Here is a 16,349-nt window from a genome sequence, read left to right on the forward strand (position 1 = left end):
AAAACACGAATCAAAATCAGGAGGCCGGTTTCTTGTCGTCTTCTAAACTACCAATAAAATAGCTGAATTTAACAACGTAATAGTCGCGATACCAACAATTGAACGACAGACTGATTTCCCAATGGAAGTGAATAAAGAACATGTGGGCGGGCGCCCGAAGCGACAGGCACCTCTTTAGACCAATGACCAAGCTAGTTCTAGCAAATAGGTGTGTCTTTGAGAGGAATGGCAGGCCTGGAGAGCCAGTGATCGGAGGAGTATTTGAGCCACGCCAACCTGGAGGGCGGGGCTTCCTAGGGATATGTCGAGGGGCGGGAAGAAGGGAAGTGGGCGGATCTCCGCACACCCCAGCGGAAGAGGCAGATTCAGGAAGCCATTACGCAGCTGGCTGGCGGCGGTCGGGCCGGTCAGGGCTGGGCCCTACGCATTTTGCGTAGCGAGGGGGATTACTTGGGGCCTCGTGCTTGGCCTCGAGAAAACCCTGTCTGTCCCCCTTTGGGGAGGGGGTTGGGAAGTGGGCGAGAAGTGAGGTTGAAAAAGAGAAAAAAATTGGGGTTGTTAAGGACATTATAATTTCTTTAAAAAGGGAGGAAAGGGGAGGCCATGGCTGTCCCAGCCAAGAAGAGGAAGATGAACTTTTCAGAGCGGGAGGTAGAGATCATCGTGGAAGAACTAGAGCTGAAGAAGCACCTGCTGGTGAACCACTTCAATGCTGGGGTCCCTCTGGCTGCCAAGAGTGCAGCCTGGCATGGCATCCTGAGAAGAGTCAATGCTGTGGCCACCTGCCGCAGGGAGCTGCCCGAAGTTAAGAAGAAGTGGTCCGACCTCAAGACGGAGGTCCGTCGCAAGGTTGCCCAAGTCCGAGCAGCTGTAGAAGGTGGCGAGGCCCCAGGAACCACAGAAGAGGATGGAGCTGGTGGACCTGGGACAGGTGGTGGCAGTGGCACAGCCATAGCTCCTGTACTGCTGACGCCTATGCAACAGCGCATCTGCAACTTGCTGGGTGAGGCCACCATCATCAGCCTGCCCAGTACCACGGAGATCCATCCTGTGGCCCTCGGACCCACGGCCACGGCAGCTGCAACCACGGTCACCCTGACACAGAGTGAGTGACCTCTCCTGCTCAGTTCAGCTGCGTAAATGGGAAGGGCCAACAAGTGCTGGGGCAAATTGGCTGCCAAGGGTCAAAAGTCAGATGGCGATCTTGAAAGACCATGAGGCCTTCCAAGAACTCCCCAAACAGAAGTGATCTTGTTCTTATGGGGACTTCCTCTGCATGTGGAAAGCTGGATGCCCATGACTTCCACTTGCTGACCTATGTAGTCTTGAAGACAAGACTATTTCTGTAGCTCCATGGGACTTAGGATGTGCTATATTAGTAGGCAACCAGGATGTACTTGTTGAATGACTGGCTAGGAATAATACTACCCAAGGGAGACATCCATTCTGCACAAAGATAGTCTGTGTTTTCAATACACAAACATTCACCAGGCACTTCTCAGAATCTTCATGGTTCCTATCTAGTCACCCATTCATCAAGAAATTTATGCTGGGCACCAAAAATACCAAAGTATTTAATATTCCCTGGAGACTGGGGAGATAGCTCAGTGGTAGAGTACTTGCTTGGCACCACAGAAATTAAATATACCACTAGAGCAGATGGGGTATATATGTCTATGAGATGAGAAAACCCAATGACTCACAAGAGGAAAGGGTTTTCCTGATGCAAGGGAACACAGTTGATGGCATCCAAAGGTAGGGAAAATAGGAGGTGGAGGTACACATTTGTAACCTTACTATTCAAGAGATGGATCCCTAGGGCTCAATAGCAAGCCAGCCTAGCCTATTTGGAGAGTCCTAGCCCAGTAAAGGGACTGTCTTAACAAAGAAAACAGAAAAGATGTTGGCAGCATCAGAGGAATGACACTTGAGTTTATCTTCTGTTCCCCTCCATGTGTACACAAACACACATGTGTACCTACATATATATGAACATAACAAGTTTTGAAAAGATAAGCAAGATTGACATCTCCCACATACATGAAGGTCCAAACACCTAATATCCCTTCGGAGGTTCTCGGCAGTGAGTGATAACAGAGCTAACTTTGGTTAGGTTTTTGTGTTTGAGATAAGGATGTGTGCCCACAACTGTAAACTCTGCTGGGTCATGATAGGCTTTGAACTGTGTCCACCAGACTCTTAATAGTGTATGGGAGTGTGCTCTCCCCTGCTTATTTCCCCAGTTCATATGAAGTAGGAAGAGAAGGAAAAGCACAGGTCCAAGTCAGGTACTGTTCTGGAACAGAATCTTCGAGGATGTTTTAGGGTTTTGGATTTTTGGGGGGAGGCTTTATTGTTTTGTTTTGTTTTTGAGTCAGGGTTTTTCTGTGTAGCTCTGGCTGTCCTGGAACTCAATCAGTAGCCTAGGCAAACCTTGAACTGAGAGAATCACTTGCCTCTGCTTTTTGAGTGCTAGGATTAAAGATGTGCACCACTACCAGGCTGGATGTTTGGGTATCTTAAGAACCAAAGTGATTAAAGAGACAGAGAGGCATGTTCTGGTCATGTGAACGGCTATGGCCCTTCCTTCTTTGATTGGCACAAAGAAGGGATAGACAGCTCAAAGCCACCCAGAGAAGTTGCTCTATTTCATCCTCTCTGAGACTGAAGACAGTTTCTAACTCTTGTCATTTGGAGGATTCCTTGAGCTAATGAATACAGAGTGATACATAAGTATCCCAAGGTTTTGCTGGCATTATTGTTGGCATCTCTATATTTGTCAGATCTGGGGGGCTTCTCTTTGGCTACCAATAGAGTAAAATCCTGAAGCCTGGTTGAAGAAGGATCTTGGTGGTACAGCACATGCTTAGCATATACAAGGTTCTGGGTTCCATCCCAGCCTTGAGGAACAAAGAGAGCTGAACCTCTCAGATACTGTGTTTTTATGTCAATACAGCGAGGGGAGGCCTGAATTCCCCTTTGCCTGCCTGCTACACAGGGCTTAATGGCTTCCTACCTATGTTGCAGAACCAGTACCATTCCTTCCAAAAGATGATCAGCTTCTGCTTTTACTCTTTCTTCTCGACAGTCCCCACTGAGACCACCTATCACACACTGGAGGAGGGAGTGGTGGAGTACTGCACAGCCGAGGCTCCTCAAACCCTGCCAACCGAGGCCCCCGTGGCAATGATAGCCCAGCATGCAGATGCATCTGTCAAACCACAGGCACTTAAGAGCCGCATTGCCCTCAATTCTGCCAAGCTGATCCAGGAGCAGAGGGTCACCAACCTACACATAAAGGAGATTGCCCAGCACCTGGAACAGCAGAATGACCTGCTACAGATGATTCGGCGTTCCCAGGAGGTGCAGGCCTGTGCCCAGGAGCGGCAGGCCCAGGCCATGGAGGGCACCCAGGCAGCCCTGAGTGTCCTCATCCAGGTCCTCCGGCCCATGATTAAAGATTTCCGACGCTACCTGCAGAGTAACACACCCACCCCAGCCCCAGTGCCTGACCCTGACCCTGGACAGGTGGCCCAGAATGGACAGCCAGACAACAGCATCCAGTGAGGGCAAGGGTCCAATCTTCCATGATTGAAGGAAACTTCTGTGGATTTGTAAGTGGTTTCTGTGAGTGGTTTTAAGTGGACCATGTGGGTAGCTCTCTTGAATGAATGGATGGATAGCTGGGACTTGTTAGTCTGAGAGCAATGAAGGAGGTGGGAAAAGGAAATCTCTGGGCCCCTGGAACCCACTCTCTCTTACTTCAACTTCTGGGGCTACCTTGTTGAAATCTGGAAGATTTAGCTGGGAGTGTGTGTGCTGATAATGGGACATTTGTCATGATCTAAGGCTTGAGACATCACCCAGACTCAGTCCAGGACAACTTTAAGGACAGACTGGTTCTCACTGGGGCTATGTCATGGCACAGGATCTTCAATGGACTGCCCCACCTCAGGTGCACCATCTATTTTGGTGCCATCCTGCCAGTGTCGTTGGCAGAAACGCAATAACGTCCACATGAGAATGTCTCCCAGTGCCACTGGGAAGCCCCAGCCCTCTTCCCCACTGCCTCCGTCCTCAGGGACTGTCCCTACAGCTGTGTGCCACAACCATCCAGTCACAGCCCAGCTCTTGGAAATGCCCTGAGTCGGATACAGCAAGCCTGGCTCAGGAATGCTGTTTGGTGGGAAGGGGTTGGCCATGTTCTAGTCTTCCATGATACCTCTAGGTAGCTGTTATGTGGTTACCCCATCCCCGGACTTTGACATGGGTGGGCTTCAGGTGCTGTCTGTATTAGAAAGCAAACCCTGTGGAGTCTTGTTCCCTGCTGCAGTGCACTTGAGGTGAACCTCTAATTTTTATTTTATTTTATTAGTAGTTTTTTCAGAAAGCTCATTTCTAGCCAGTTGTATTTATTCTATAGCTGAACCCTTTCTGGGAAGGTTCCAGGGTCTGTGGCCACACTCTTTCCTCTCTGCTGGACCACATATCTGACATGCAGTGCACATTAGAGCCCTGTCCAGCATCCCACCCTGACACTCCCCTCCCCTGCTCTGTTACTCAGTGCCTGGTGCCCTGTAGATGCCCCACACACACCCCCTCCATCCACAACTGGCTAAGTGAATCCAAAACAAGGATTATCCTTGAATGTAAGAGGAAAATGGGGCCGGTTTAATTCTGTGCTGTAGCAGGGCATAGATAGCCTCAGAGGGCTGAAGGACTTGTCTGTCTTTCCACCTTCTCTCTGAGGCATTTACAAAAAACTTAGGCAGGCAGGATCTGCCTGTATCACTTTCAAACTTGCAGTTAAGTGCTAAGCCCTTAGTCTCCCCACATCAACATCCTATTTGCCATTTTGCTGCCATAACTGGGCCAATTATGACCAGTAGCTACAACGTAGTTCCAGGTCTCAGTCAAGCTGCCCTTCTAGGCATGCACACACTGAGATGCTTAGCACATTCTTGTTCTCCCAGGGAGAGACCCCCTGGAGACAGGAGGTGGCTACCTGCTGTCCCCTTCTCCAAGAAGGCATATATGACACCAGATACAGAGAGGGTAGTGAAGAGGGGCCTCCCCCCTGGAGCCTGTTGGCCCCAGCAGGGTTGCTGCAGAGGGTTCTGATTTGTGATCCCATTTGGTTCTCCTCTGGAGTTGAAAATCTGAGCCAATGTTGTATGTGTTCCATTTGTGTGTAAAGAGGAAGCCTAGATTACTTAAGTTGACTTGTTCTTTCCAGGTCACAACTTTAAATTAAAGAAATTTTTTATACACTCTTTCCTGTGTCTTTATTGATCACATATAGAAAAAAAAAAAAAAAAAACAAAAAAACTATGGCTTCCAGGCTAAATCTGGTCTACCACCTACTTTTTTTTTTTTTTTTTTTTTTTTTTTTTTTTTTTTTGTGTGTGTGTGTGTGTGTGTGTGTGTGTGTGTGTGTGTGTGTGTGTGTGTGTTTGATATAGGGTCTCACTATGACTCCCTGGCTGGCCTTGTTGTAGCTAACGTTATATTTTAAGTTTAAATTACTATGCTTAAGAGATCTATAAAACAAAAATATCTCTCACCTAAAAGTCCCATCTGCCTAAGAACAGATAATTTCCTGGAATGCTGGGGGCTGTTGTTCATGTAAGATAACAAGCCACATGTTTTTGCTTCTGTACACAAGCTTGGTTGCTCCAACAGCACAGGATGTGTTTGATCACACATAGGTAGGAAGTATGTAGGCAGGAAGTATATCAGATATATGCTTGCCCCTGATTGCACAAAGGTGGGAAGTATGTAACCTTGTGGGTCGTGCCTTCCCTTGTCTAATTTGATGCCATAATCTGGGAATCCCAGGTATGGACCTGGTGAGTGTCCATCATCCTGGCCAGTATTCAATAAAGCTCTCTTCAAATTTGACTCAAAAATGATAGTGCTCTTATTCTTAACCGGTGGGATTAGTATTTCCTGGAGACTCCAGCAAGATCAGACCACCCACCAGAATCTGAAGCTGGACCTTCACTCTGGGACATTGCAAGCCTCTAAGGTAAGCTTTTATTTTGTGGACTATCTGAGTGAGCTACCATGCTGAGAGAAGCAGCCAACATCTACAGAGACCCCCTCCAGGAAGTCATAGTCACCTTCTGAGACATTTGCTTCTGTTGGGATCCAGACCAAAGAAGAGATGTTTCAGGACTCACCTGAGGTTCTCATTTGTCTTGTCTTTGTAGAAGTTTTGCTGCAAACATGGGAGTTGAGATGAGAATGGATCAGGCTCAGATGGAGGCATGAATGATTGTGTCTTCTGAATGCTTGCTTCTGAATGATTTCCTTTGAATGTGAACTCCATGTGTTCTGTATTTATTGGTTTTGTTTTTGCTGTCTCTGCTGTTGCCAGTCACCACAGCTAATATCACTTGCCCTGGCTGCTTGGATGGCCAGGGGTCAGAATTTATCTCTGAGCTTTCTGGTCACTGAATTCAATTTAGCAAGAATTCAAAAGCTTTGTTTGGTGTGGGTAATATTAAAATTGTTTTATGCTGTTCTACTTTATTGAAAAGCTGGCTCTGAGGTTGGGTTATGGCTCTCCCTTCTCTAGACCCAAAGCATGCTTATTTAAAAGTTTCCTGTCTGGCTATGTTAGATGATCCACCTGACTCTGTGACAGGGAAAAGAGAGGAAAAACAAAACAGCTAAAATAGATCGATAGATGATAGATAGATAGATAGATAGATAGATAGATAGATAGATAGATAATTAAAAAATAGGCTATTGGCTTTACAGAGAAACCCTGTCTTGGGGGGAAAATAAACCTGGGAAGTGGTGGTACATACCATTAATCCCAGCACTTGGGAGGCAGAGGCAGGTGCATCTCTGAGTTGGAAGCCAGACTGGTCTACAGAGGGAGTTCCAGAACAGCCAGGTTTACACAGAGAGACTCTGTCTCAAAAGAACCAAAATAAATGAATAAGTAAAAGAATTGGTTTTAAAGGCATGAAGGGGTCACAAAGAGCAGCTAAGACTTGGCTCTGTGTGGCAGGCCTAGAGTTTCTAAAGAGAACCCAGGAGAGGGACCCCACCATTTTTGTCGATGCTGGTGACAAGTGAGGGCTACTGGGAACAGCAGTCACAATGAAATGGAACCTGCTGGAGCTGAGAAAACAGGCTGTGTCCTGCCAAGGGTGGAGCCAGAGAGGTGACCTGGGCCCCCTGGGGAAGCTCAGAGGACTGTGGGTGAACCCCGGTTATTGAGCACCCAGCTGTTTGTACTGTTGAACTTTGGTTTTGCCTTATCCAGACTGTGGCTGTACCCCTGCTTCTTCCCTCTTGAAGTAAAAATGGGTACTTCAGTTTTAATATTTCAGGAGCCCACAGTTTAGAGACTTTTTTAATCTTTAAAAGGAAATCTTGGAGTTTCACAAAAAAATGAAAATCTGTTGGGAGGTGGTGGTGCACACCTTTAGTCCCAGCACTTGGGAGGCAGAGACAGGCAGATGTCTGAATTCAAGGCCAGTGTGATCCACTGAGCAAGTTTCAGGACAGCCAGGGCTACAGAGAAAAACCTAACTCAAAAAACAAACAATCAAAAAAAAACCATAAAAGTAAATAAAAATAAATTGGTGAGCAGCAAACACTAAACAACAGAACCTGGTATATTCCTATCTTAAGACGCTGCAATGATCTAAGCAATCTGACAGTTTCTCCTTACCCAAGGTCTATTCAGGCTAACAGAGACTGACTTAAGAACTATGTCTATCCTTCTTTTCTAACTTTGTTAAACTGAGATATTCAAGAAAGTGTGATTTTTTTAAAAATATTTATTTATTTATTTATTTTGGCAATAGTATACTATGAAAGTACCAGGAAAGTAGTTTCCAGTTTCCCCTAAGCTGTATATGTTTTAAACTTTTGATTCTGAAAAAGCTTCAATTAAAAAATTGTTATTTTTCTTTTTAAAGGCTAAACTTAACAGGAACAAAAATGCAAATTCTTTCTCTGTCTCTCTCTCTCTCTCTCTCTTTTGTTTGTTTGTTTGTTTTTTGAGACACAGGGTTTCTCGATGTAATAGTCCTGGCTGTCCTGGAACTCACTCTGTAGACCAGGCTGGGCTTGAACTCAGAGATATACCTGCTTCTGCCTCCCAAGTGCTGGGATTAAAGGGGGCGCCACCAGCACCAGGCAAAAATGCAAATTCTAGTTATAAAAGCTAAAAAGTTATAGTAAACTGTTAAAGATGATTGAGATATACAAATTATCATACAAATTATCAGTCACCTTACAAATAAGGTGGCTGATAATTTGTATATCTTAATCATAAATGATCTAATTCTTTAGTGTGTTCAGAACTATACTTGTAGTCATGCTAAGTATTAGTGTAAATAATTATAGATATAGATTTTATTTTGCTTCCTGTATGTGTTTTCAAGGTTAAGCCTAAAGCAAATAACTAACAAGTAAAGTTTACTTAAAAAGCAGGTACACTTAATAAGTGGCTCTCAAAACTTTTTCAGAGAGCTGCCTAATATGACATTTAAATGTTTAATGGAAGAAGCTTCCTGTGACAGACATATTAGCTCCTGGAGATAAAACACAGATGGGGCACAGAACTGGATTTTGGTGGCACAAACCACTGGGAAATACTGCCCATGCCTTACCTGCTGTCAGAGCTCTGCACAAACTGCACAAACATTTTCCTAAGTTCCTCATCCACAAGAAAATCTCTCAAACATTCTGGGTCTGGTAGCCGAAGGCCTGTGCTGTCCTATACAACAGTTGAAGATATGACAGCCAAAGATCACCTCTGCCCCACAATGAAGCCTTTGAGATCACAGAGCCTGCTAGGGTTATTGTCCAGGTAGTTGGCAAATCTCTGTCATTTTAATCAATACAGAGGTCATTGGGTTTATATTTCCTGCTATAATTTATCCTTCTCAGATCTCTGACAGGTGTTGATGGCTAGACTAACTGCATGTAGCTTTGTCTGTTTGGCTGCAGCTGAAACCAGCTCCTTCCCCAAGGCTACAGCTATCTTTGTCAGTTTATTTCATAAGTAAAAACCAAGTCTTTTTCTAGAAGTACTATTTCTCCTGATGAGAGAGGCAGACAGGTTTGGCTTGCTGACAGGCTTCATACTAAAGGATAAACAGGTTTCAGATGAAACTTTTTATTCTTTTATTTAAAGGAACTTGCTTTGCAATGACTGGGCTCAGTAATTAACCACCTGTGTCTCATGGTAAATTATTAGAATATATATGTTTTTTTTTTTTTTTTTTTCCCAGACTGGGTCTCTCTGTGTTACAGAGCCCTAGCTGTCCTGGAACTCACTTTGTAGACCAAGCTGGCCTTGAATTCACAAAGATCTGCCTGGCTCTGTCCCCCAGGTACTGGGATTAAGTGTGCCACCATACCCACTTAAAAAAATAAATAAATAGACTTTTCCTCAGCTGCCGCTAAGGTGCTAGGTTCTTCCGAGGAAGCTAAGGCCCTCACTTCATCCGGCGACTAATACCGTGCCGGCAGTCTGCAACATGGCCTCCGTCTCTGAGCTCGCCTGTATCTATTCCGCCCTCATCCTTCATGACGACGAGGTGATGGTCACGGAGGATAAAATCAATGCCCTCATTAAAGCAGCCGGTGTCAATGTTGAACCTTTCTGGCCTGGCCTGTTTGCAAAGGCCTTGGCCAATGTCAACATTGGGAGCCTCATCTGCAATGTAGGGGCTGGTGGACCTGCTCCAGCAGCTGGAGCTGCACCAGCGGGTGGTCCTGCCCCCTCTACCGCTGCTGCCCCAGCTGAGGAGAAGAAAGTGGAAGCAAAGAAGGAAGAATCTGAGGAGTCTGATGATGACATGGGTTTTGGTCTTTTTGACTAAGCCTCTTGTTAACATGTCCAATAAAAAGATGAACCTGTAAAAAATAAATAAATAAATAAATAAATAAAAAGGTTTAAACTTATATAAAGTCTGAGGGTCTAAGAAAATATTTTAGCTGGGCGTTGGTGGTGCATGCCTTTAGTCCCAGCACTCAGGAGGCAGAGGCAGATGGATCTCTTGTGAGTTCAAGGCTAGCCTGGTCTACAGAGCTAGAAACCCTGTCTCGAAAAACCAAAAAAAAAAAAAAAAAAAAATTAAAGTATGAAATGCAAGTTGTAATAAAAGTTTCAGATTTCAGATTTCTTTCCCTTTCTATTCTATTATTATACTGAGATTTCAAAAACTTTAGAGTTTTAACAATCAATGGAATTCTTATAAACTATTTTAAATTTCCCTTGATTGTCATCTAAGTATAGATTTAAAGGTGCTTCTCATGGGGCTAATCATCCAACCCTCATCTCTATCCAACCCTCTGAAGAGAGGAAAACATTTTCATGCTTTTTAACCCAAAGCCATAGCTTTTGCCCTGCTTCAGAGGCTTCCTTCTACTCCAGCTGTTTTACAGATACCTGTTAGCTACTTTTTCTACAATGTAGATTTCAGTACAGATTACAAACAATGGTGAGGTTAATTCAGCTAAAACTTGTATCCTTTTTTGCAAACTGAAGTGTCACATAAACTTGAGTTAGACTTGGATCCACCTCTCACAGGTTAAAGGACCCCAGGTAACTACAGCCCAAGTTTCCCTACCTCCTGTTCCTGAGGGTGGGGTCTCTCTCTTTCCCCTGGTCTTGGGACTCCTCTCCTCCCCACAACTACCAGGGCTGTGGTCTCCAAATGTAAGATTTCTTTTAAGTTCCTAAATTTTGATTCCTGTCCTTGATATGTATCTGCCCCAACAGATTTGTACTAGGCTGACAGACACCATCAAGGAATCAGTTTCTGACTACTGACAACAAACTGCTCCAAATAGCTGTGACCCCTGGACTTGTTGAAAGCTGATGTGAACTAATTCAGCCAATGTGATTGCTCCCTGTCTCTTCCTGGGTCTGTGAACCAGATGTTTCTAGTAAATAACCCCCTACCTGAATCCCTTCTGCCTTTTGACCAACATTCCAGCCTTCCTGGGCCCTGACAACAATGCCCCAATTGCAACAGGAAGTACTTAGAGAAGAGAGCAAACCACTGGATGTTGGTGGTACATGCCTTTAATCCCAGCAGAGGCAGGCAGATCTCTGTGAGTTCGAGGCCAGCCTGGTCTACAGAGCGAGATCCAGGACAGGCTCCAAAACAATGCAGAGAAACCCTGTCTCAAAACAAAAACAAAAAGAAGACAGTATGTCACCCCTATTCTCAACAAATGGCTGAAGGGTAGGTCAAAAGGAAACTCCAAGGCATAGTGCCTATTGGCATACCAGGGAAAGTGCCTGTTAAAACCAAATAGACCAAGATCCACCCACAGCTAGATTCTGTAGTTAAAGTAGTTCTGCAACATGATAGGGCACTCAAGGAGGTTATTATAATGGCTTTAAGAGAAAATTGTTGTTTCTATACAAACCATTTGGGTATTAGCAATAATCTGGCTATATTTTTTTTAAAAATTGCACTGGGGCAGTAGTGCCGCATGCCTTTAAACCCAGCACTCTGGAGTCAGAGGCAGGCAGATCTCTGTGAGTTTGAGGCCAGGCTGGTCTACAGAGCTAGCTACACAGAGAAATCCTGTCCCGAAAAAAACAAAACCAAAACCATTGTGTTAGTGTTCTTATTCTCACCCAATGAGATTAACAACCTAGAACTCACTATGAGGACCTTTGAACTCACAAAGATCTACCTACCATTCCTCTTGAGTGCTGGGATTAAAAGTGTGCTCTACCATGCCTGGCCTGCCACCCATTTTTGTTTTACTGGAGCTAAATAAAGTTTTACTGGAACACAGACGTGCATTCATTTAAGAAACTAGCTGACTTATTCCGATAGCAGAGTTGAATAGCTGTAACCAGAAACACAAAGCTGGACCACAAAGCCTGAAGTTTATACCTGGATTAGTGCAGGCCTTCTGATGTGGGAACGATTATCCATGTCTTACCTAGAACCTAGAATAGAGGTCAGGAGAGAAAGTGCTGGGGCTGTATGGTATATGGCACAATGCACCATGCTTTTAGAAATGTTAGAAATGTTCTCATGGTTTCCCGAAGGCTGAGAGCTTTGGCCCAATTCCAGATCCTGCCCCAGAGTGCAGCCTCTCAGCAGTCTGCTTGGCAGACTGGTCTTTTGAAGGATCCTGATTTCCCAGGGCAGGCTCCTGTTCTTACTTGTCACTGTTTAAAGACACATGGAGCTGACAGCTTTCAGGCCCCACCTCACAGGCTGTAGTCACTGAGTCCTTAAATCAGTGGCAAGACATGGGTGCTGATAGGGTTCTCACTGTGCAGTTGAGGACACTGAAAGGTCAGAGGTCAAACAGCCTGTGTAAGGTCCCCTTACTCTCCAGGGAAATCTGTGCCTTTAGCTACATTTTTTTTCTAGTGTTCTTACCATTCATTGTTCTGTATCCTTAGTTCTTTTGTTGTTTAACCTTTAATTCTGACACCCTGGCTGGCCTTGAACTCACTCTGTCACCCAGGAAAACTGAATTTCACATCTCACTGTTTTAGCCTTCCAAGTAGTTGGTTTACAGGCCTGCACTGCCAAGCCAGGTTTAATTACTGCCTTTAGCTCCTAACTTACCTTGACCTTTGGGCCTGAGGGACTTGAAGTCACTTGGAAATGAGTTAAGTCTGTGTTGTAATTTAAGGAAAGCAGCTAGAGAAAGATGCCATGTGACAGGGTTCAAGCAGAGGGATTTTTGTTTTTGTTTTGTTTTGTTTTTGTTTTTTTTTTTTTTATTAGGAAAAGGGATCATAAAAAAGGGAAAGAGGAGGGGGGGAGACCAGCCTCTGGGGACAAGAGCAGCTGCAAAGAGAAAAGAGAGGGGGAGAGAAGGGGAAGGTGGGGGAGATGGGGAGGAGGTAGGGGTGGGGAGAGAGGGAAGGGAAAGAGGGAGGAAGGGAGGGAGGGAGGTGGACAGGGCCCTTTAAAAGGGAACACAGTGAATGTGCGCAGGTGGTGCTCTTAGTGGCTGCAGCTGAGAGCTGATTCTGTTGGAACCCCAAAGACAGGCCAGTACAGATGCCTGAATACTAACAGACTGCCCTTGGGGAACTTCTAGGTCAAAGAGGCTCCCCTGCTCATGACTGCGTTGTCTTTTTTTCCCCCTGAGACAGGGTTGTCTCTGTGGCTTTCGAGGATGTCCTGGAATTAGCTCTTGGAGAACAGGCTGGCCTCAAACTCACAGAGATCCACCTGCCTCTCCCTGCCGAGTGCTGGGATTAAAGGCATGTGCCACCAATGCCCGGCTGACTGCATTGTCTTCTATCAACAGAAAAGAGAGAATGGTTTAGTTGGTGATGGTGGTGCATGCCTTTATACCTTTAATCTCAGCAAGTGAGAGGCAGAGGCAGGCAGATCTCTTAGTTTGAGGCCAGCCTGTTCTACAGATGGAGTTCCAGGACAGCTAGGGCTACACAGAGAAACGCTATCTTGAAAACAAAACAAAAACAAAACAAAACAAAACAAAAAAAAAAGGAAGGGAAGGAAGGAGAGAGATAATAGTTTATTTAGATTAAACTGGAAGTACTATGATGGATATGACACAGGCAGAACTCTCCTTTGTTTTGGGGTTATTTAGTGTGAGGACAATGACAGAGAACTTTCTAGCATATCCAAAGCTATGGGTTCTATGCCAGTACCATGCACATACAAAAATAAGGGTGATCTAGAGGCATTATTTTGAGGGGTTATCCCCTGAATTTGTTTTGAAACAGGGTCTCATTGTGTAGCTCTGGCTGGCTTGGAACTTGCTATGTAGACCAGGCTGCCCTCTGACTTACAGAGATCACCTGTCTGTTTCCAGAGTGCTGGAGTCAAAGGCCTGACTTGTTTTTTAGACAGTCTCTGTCTGTAGCCCTACCTTGTTTGGGACTTGTCAGGTTGGTGTCAAATTTATGGTTGTCCTCCTGCCTCTGGATTATAGGTGTATTTCACTTCACCTGGCTGGAATTAATATAACAGAATTTTCCAAGTCACTGACAGATGTGGTGGCACACCCTTGTGACTTTAGCCTTTGGGATGCTGAGATAGGAGGGTGGCAGATTCAAGGCACCCAGTCTTCATCGCCAGACTCCCTTAGAAAACCCAAAACATATCTTCTGAGTCAGATGTAGTGGTCCTCACCAGATCAGGAGAGGCCAAGGTGGGAGGAGCTGGGATCTGAGGTCAGAACAGGTTACATAGCAAGACTGCCTAAAAGAAAAATACTAAAGTTCTGGAGAGATGCTCGCTCAGTGGCTAAGAAAGCTCACTGCTCTGGCAAAGGACCCTAGTTTGGTTCCCAGCACCATATTGGGCGGCTCATAAATACCTATAACTCCAGCTCCAGGGGATCCAAATCCTCTACTGGCCTCTATAGGCAACTGCACACACACACACACACACACACACACACACACACACACACACACACACACAATATTTTTAAAAAGAAATTTTTAAAAATAAATCTTTGGAAATTTTTCTCACATGGCCTTGGCCTAGGTTACCTAAGAAGTGTATGTAGAAAGAACCTAGGCTGACAGGTGAGACTTTAGGACTTGCTGTGTCTCACACCTGTTAGGGTTAGGTTTCACTAATGTAGGCACAATGGATAATAGTATCTACTTGTAGGACATGATCTGAGGATGGAATGGAAATGATGACTAGCATGTATTGAGCACTTTCTATGTGAAAATTGCCCTGAGCACACCTGTGAAGTCATTTCTCAATATTATGTGGGAAGTAGTGAGTATGGTCTCCATATCATAATGAGAAAATATGTGATTCCAGGCAGGCAACAAGGGAACTAAAGAATAGTGAGTGGGTCCTAGACTGCAGAACAAAGGACATGAAGCAAGCTGGGGCTGAAGGACTGAGGCCGGTGTAGGAAGGGGCTCTACACTCAGACGCTCTGGTCCCTAGGGCCTTGAAAGGGGAGGGTGGCCAGGTGCCTGGTGCTCTCTGCACAGGAGCTGGCTGAGCAACCAAACATGCAAGCAGACCCTTAGGCCTACCAGCCAAACAGGAAGTGTAAAGGGAGATAGAAAATGCCAGTTGCCACCACCGCCCTACCTTTGCCCAAAGCTTCTTCAGGCATCTCTGGAGCCTGTTATCTTGATACTCAACAGGCAAGACAGGAAGTTCACAAGTTCTAGACCAGCCTGGGCTAGATAGCAAGGCCCTACCTCAAACAAACAAAATAATCATTTGGCCCCTCCTGCAACAAGTCTTCAAGACACCCCTCCCCCAGTTCTGGCTGTGAGGTCCTGGTAGAAACATGTGGGAAGGCTCTGGCTTTGGTTAAAGAGCTAAGAATGTAATTTAGTGGTACAGTGCTTGCTTGGAATGCCAGAAGCCCTGAGCTTGATTCCCAGGAGCATGGTAACTGGACATGGTGACTGATGCATGCTTGTAACTTAGGCACATGGAACATAAAGTCTAGCGGACCAAAAGCTCAACATTATCTTTGGATACATATTGAGTTCAAGGTCATCTTGGGATATATGAAACCCTATCTTTAAAAAGAAGACTTTGGCTGGGTGATAGTGGTACACACCTTTAATCCCAGAGCTTGGGAGGCAGAGGCAGGTGAATTTGAGGCCAGCCTGGTCTACAGATCAAGTTCCAAGACAGTCAGGACTACACAGAGAAGCCATGTCTTTAAAAAAAAAAAAAAAGGTTTTGATTGACAGAGCATGCCTCATAAAGAGGTCTGTGGTGGAGGTATCCCAACCAAGAACACAGGTTTGCATAAGTATATGGAGAGACAGGAAGGCTAATTGGCTGGTTGGCTATACCAAGTCTGGAAGGGCAAGGGCAGCTCTCCTCACATCCCAGAAGGCTTGCCTGTCTGAACCTCTGTAGCTGCCTGCAGTCCACCTACATGCCTGATCACATGGAGGTCTGTGGCCGAGAACTAGTCCAAAGTTAGCCTGTCCTTTTCAGAGGCTGTGGCCAAGAAGGACTCTGATTTCTTCCCGCCTCCACTTCCTCATCGAAATGCCTTCTCTAAACAAGGTTGATGTGGAAGTTAGCAAGTTGCTGGCAGACCACTTCCCAGGGTTCCTGGAAGCTGATGCACATTTAAAATAGGTTCTTGTTTGAGTGGATGTTTGCAATGCAGCAAACTACCTTAAGACAGGGCTTTAAAACCAGCACCATTTATTCACTTGGAATTTAATTTTTTTGTAGATTTACTTGTTTTGTGTATATGATTTTGGCTGCATGCATTGTTGCACAAGGTATGTATCTGGTACTCCTAGAGAAGGACGTGTTGGATCCCCCAGTTGTGAGCCACTATGTGGGTGCAAGGAGCCAACTCTTGGTCTCTGTAAGAACAATACCCACTGAGCCGTCTCTCCAGCC

General features: G+C 45.3%; 2 protein-coding genes across 2 annotated transcripts; both read left to right on the top strand.

The window, feature by feature from the left end:
• Positions 1-357: 357 nt before the first annotated feature.
• Positions 358-5,265, top strand: Naif1 (nuclear apoptosis inducing factor 1). Its single transcript, XM_051185195.1, has 2 exons — positions 358-1,105; positions 3,089-5,265. Exons 1-2 carry the CDS (start codon positions 604-606, stop codon positions 3,565-3,567), a joined length of 981 nt encoding a protein of 326 aa, XP_051041152.1. The 5' UTR covers positions 358-603; the 3' UTR covers positions 3,568-5,265.
• A 4,229-nt stretch (positions 5,266-9,494) lies between these two features.
• Positions 9,495-9,881, top strand: LOC127222140 (60S acidic ribosomal protein P1). The gene has a single exon (XM_051184022.1). It carries the CDS (start codon positions 9,510-9,512, stop codon positions 9,852-9,854), a length of 345 nt encoding a protein of 114 aa, XP_051039979.1. The 5' UTR covers positions 9,495-9,509; the 3' UTR covers positions 9,855-9,881.
• The last annotated feature ends 6,468 nt before the right edge of the window (positions 9,882-16,349 follow it).

Source organism: Phodopus roborovskii, unplaced genomic scaffold (genome assembly GCF_943737965.1).
Source record: "Phodopus roborovskii unplaced genomic scaffold, PHOROB, whole genome shotgun sequence".
In the NCBI taxonomy this organism is placed as follows: domain Eukaryota; kingdom Metazoa; phylum Chordata; class Mammalia; order Rodentia; family Cricetidae; genus Phodopus; species Phodopus roborovskii.

Excerpts from the sequence above, each read along its gene's own strand:
- Naif1 (XM_051185195.1), top strand. The coding sequence starts at position 604 with ATGGCTGTCCCAGCCAAGAAGAGGAAGATGAACTTTTCAGAGCGGGAG. Across the intron at positions 1,106-3,088 it reads CACGGTCACCCTGACACAGA|TCCCCACTGAGACCACCTAT; the intron begins GTGAGTGACCTC and ends TCTTCTCGACAG.
- LOC127222140 (XM_051184022.1), top strand. The coding sequence starts at position 9,510 with ATGGCCTCCGTCTCTGAGCTCGCCTGTATCTATTCCGCCCTCATCCTT.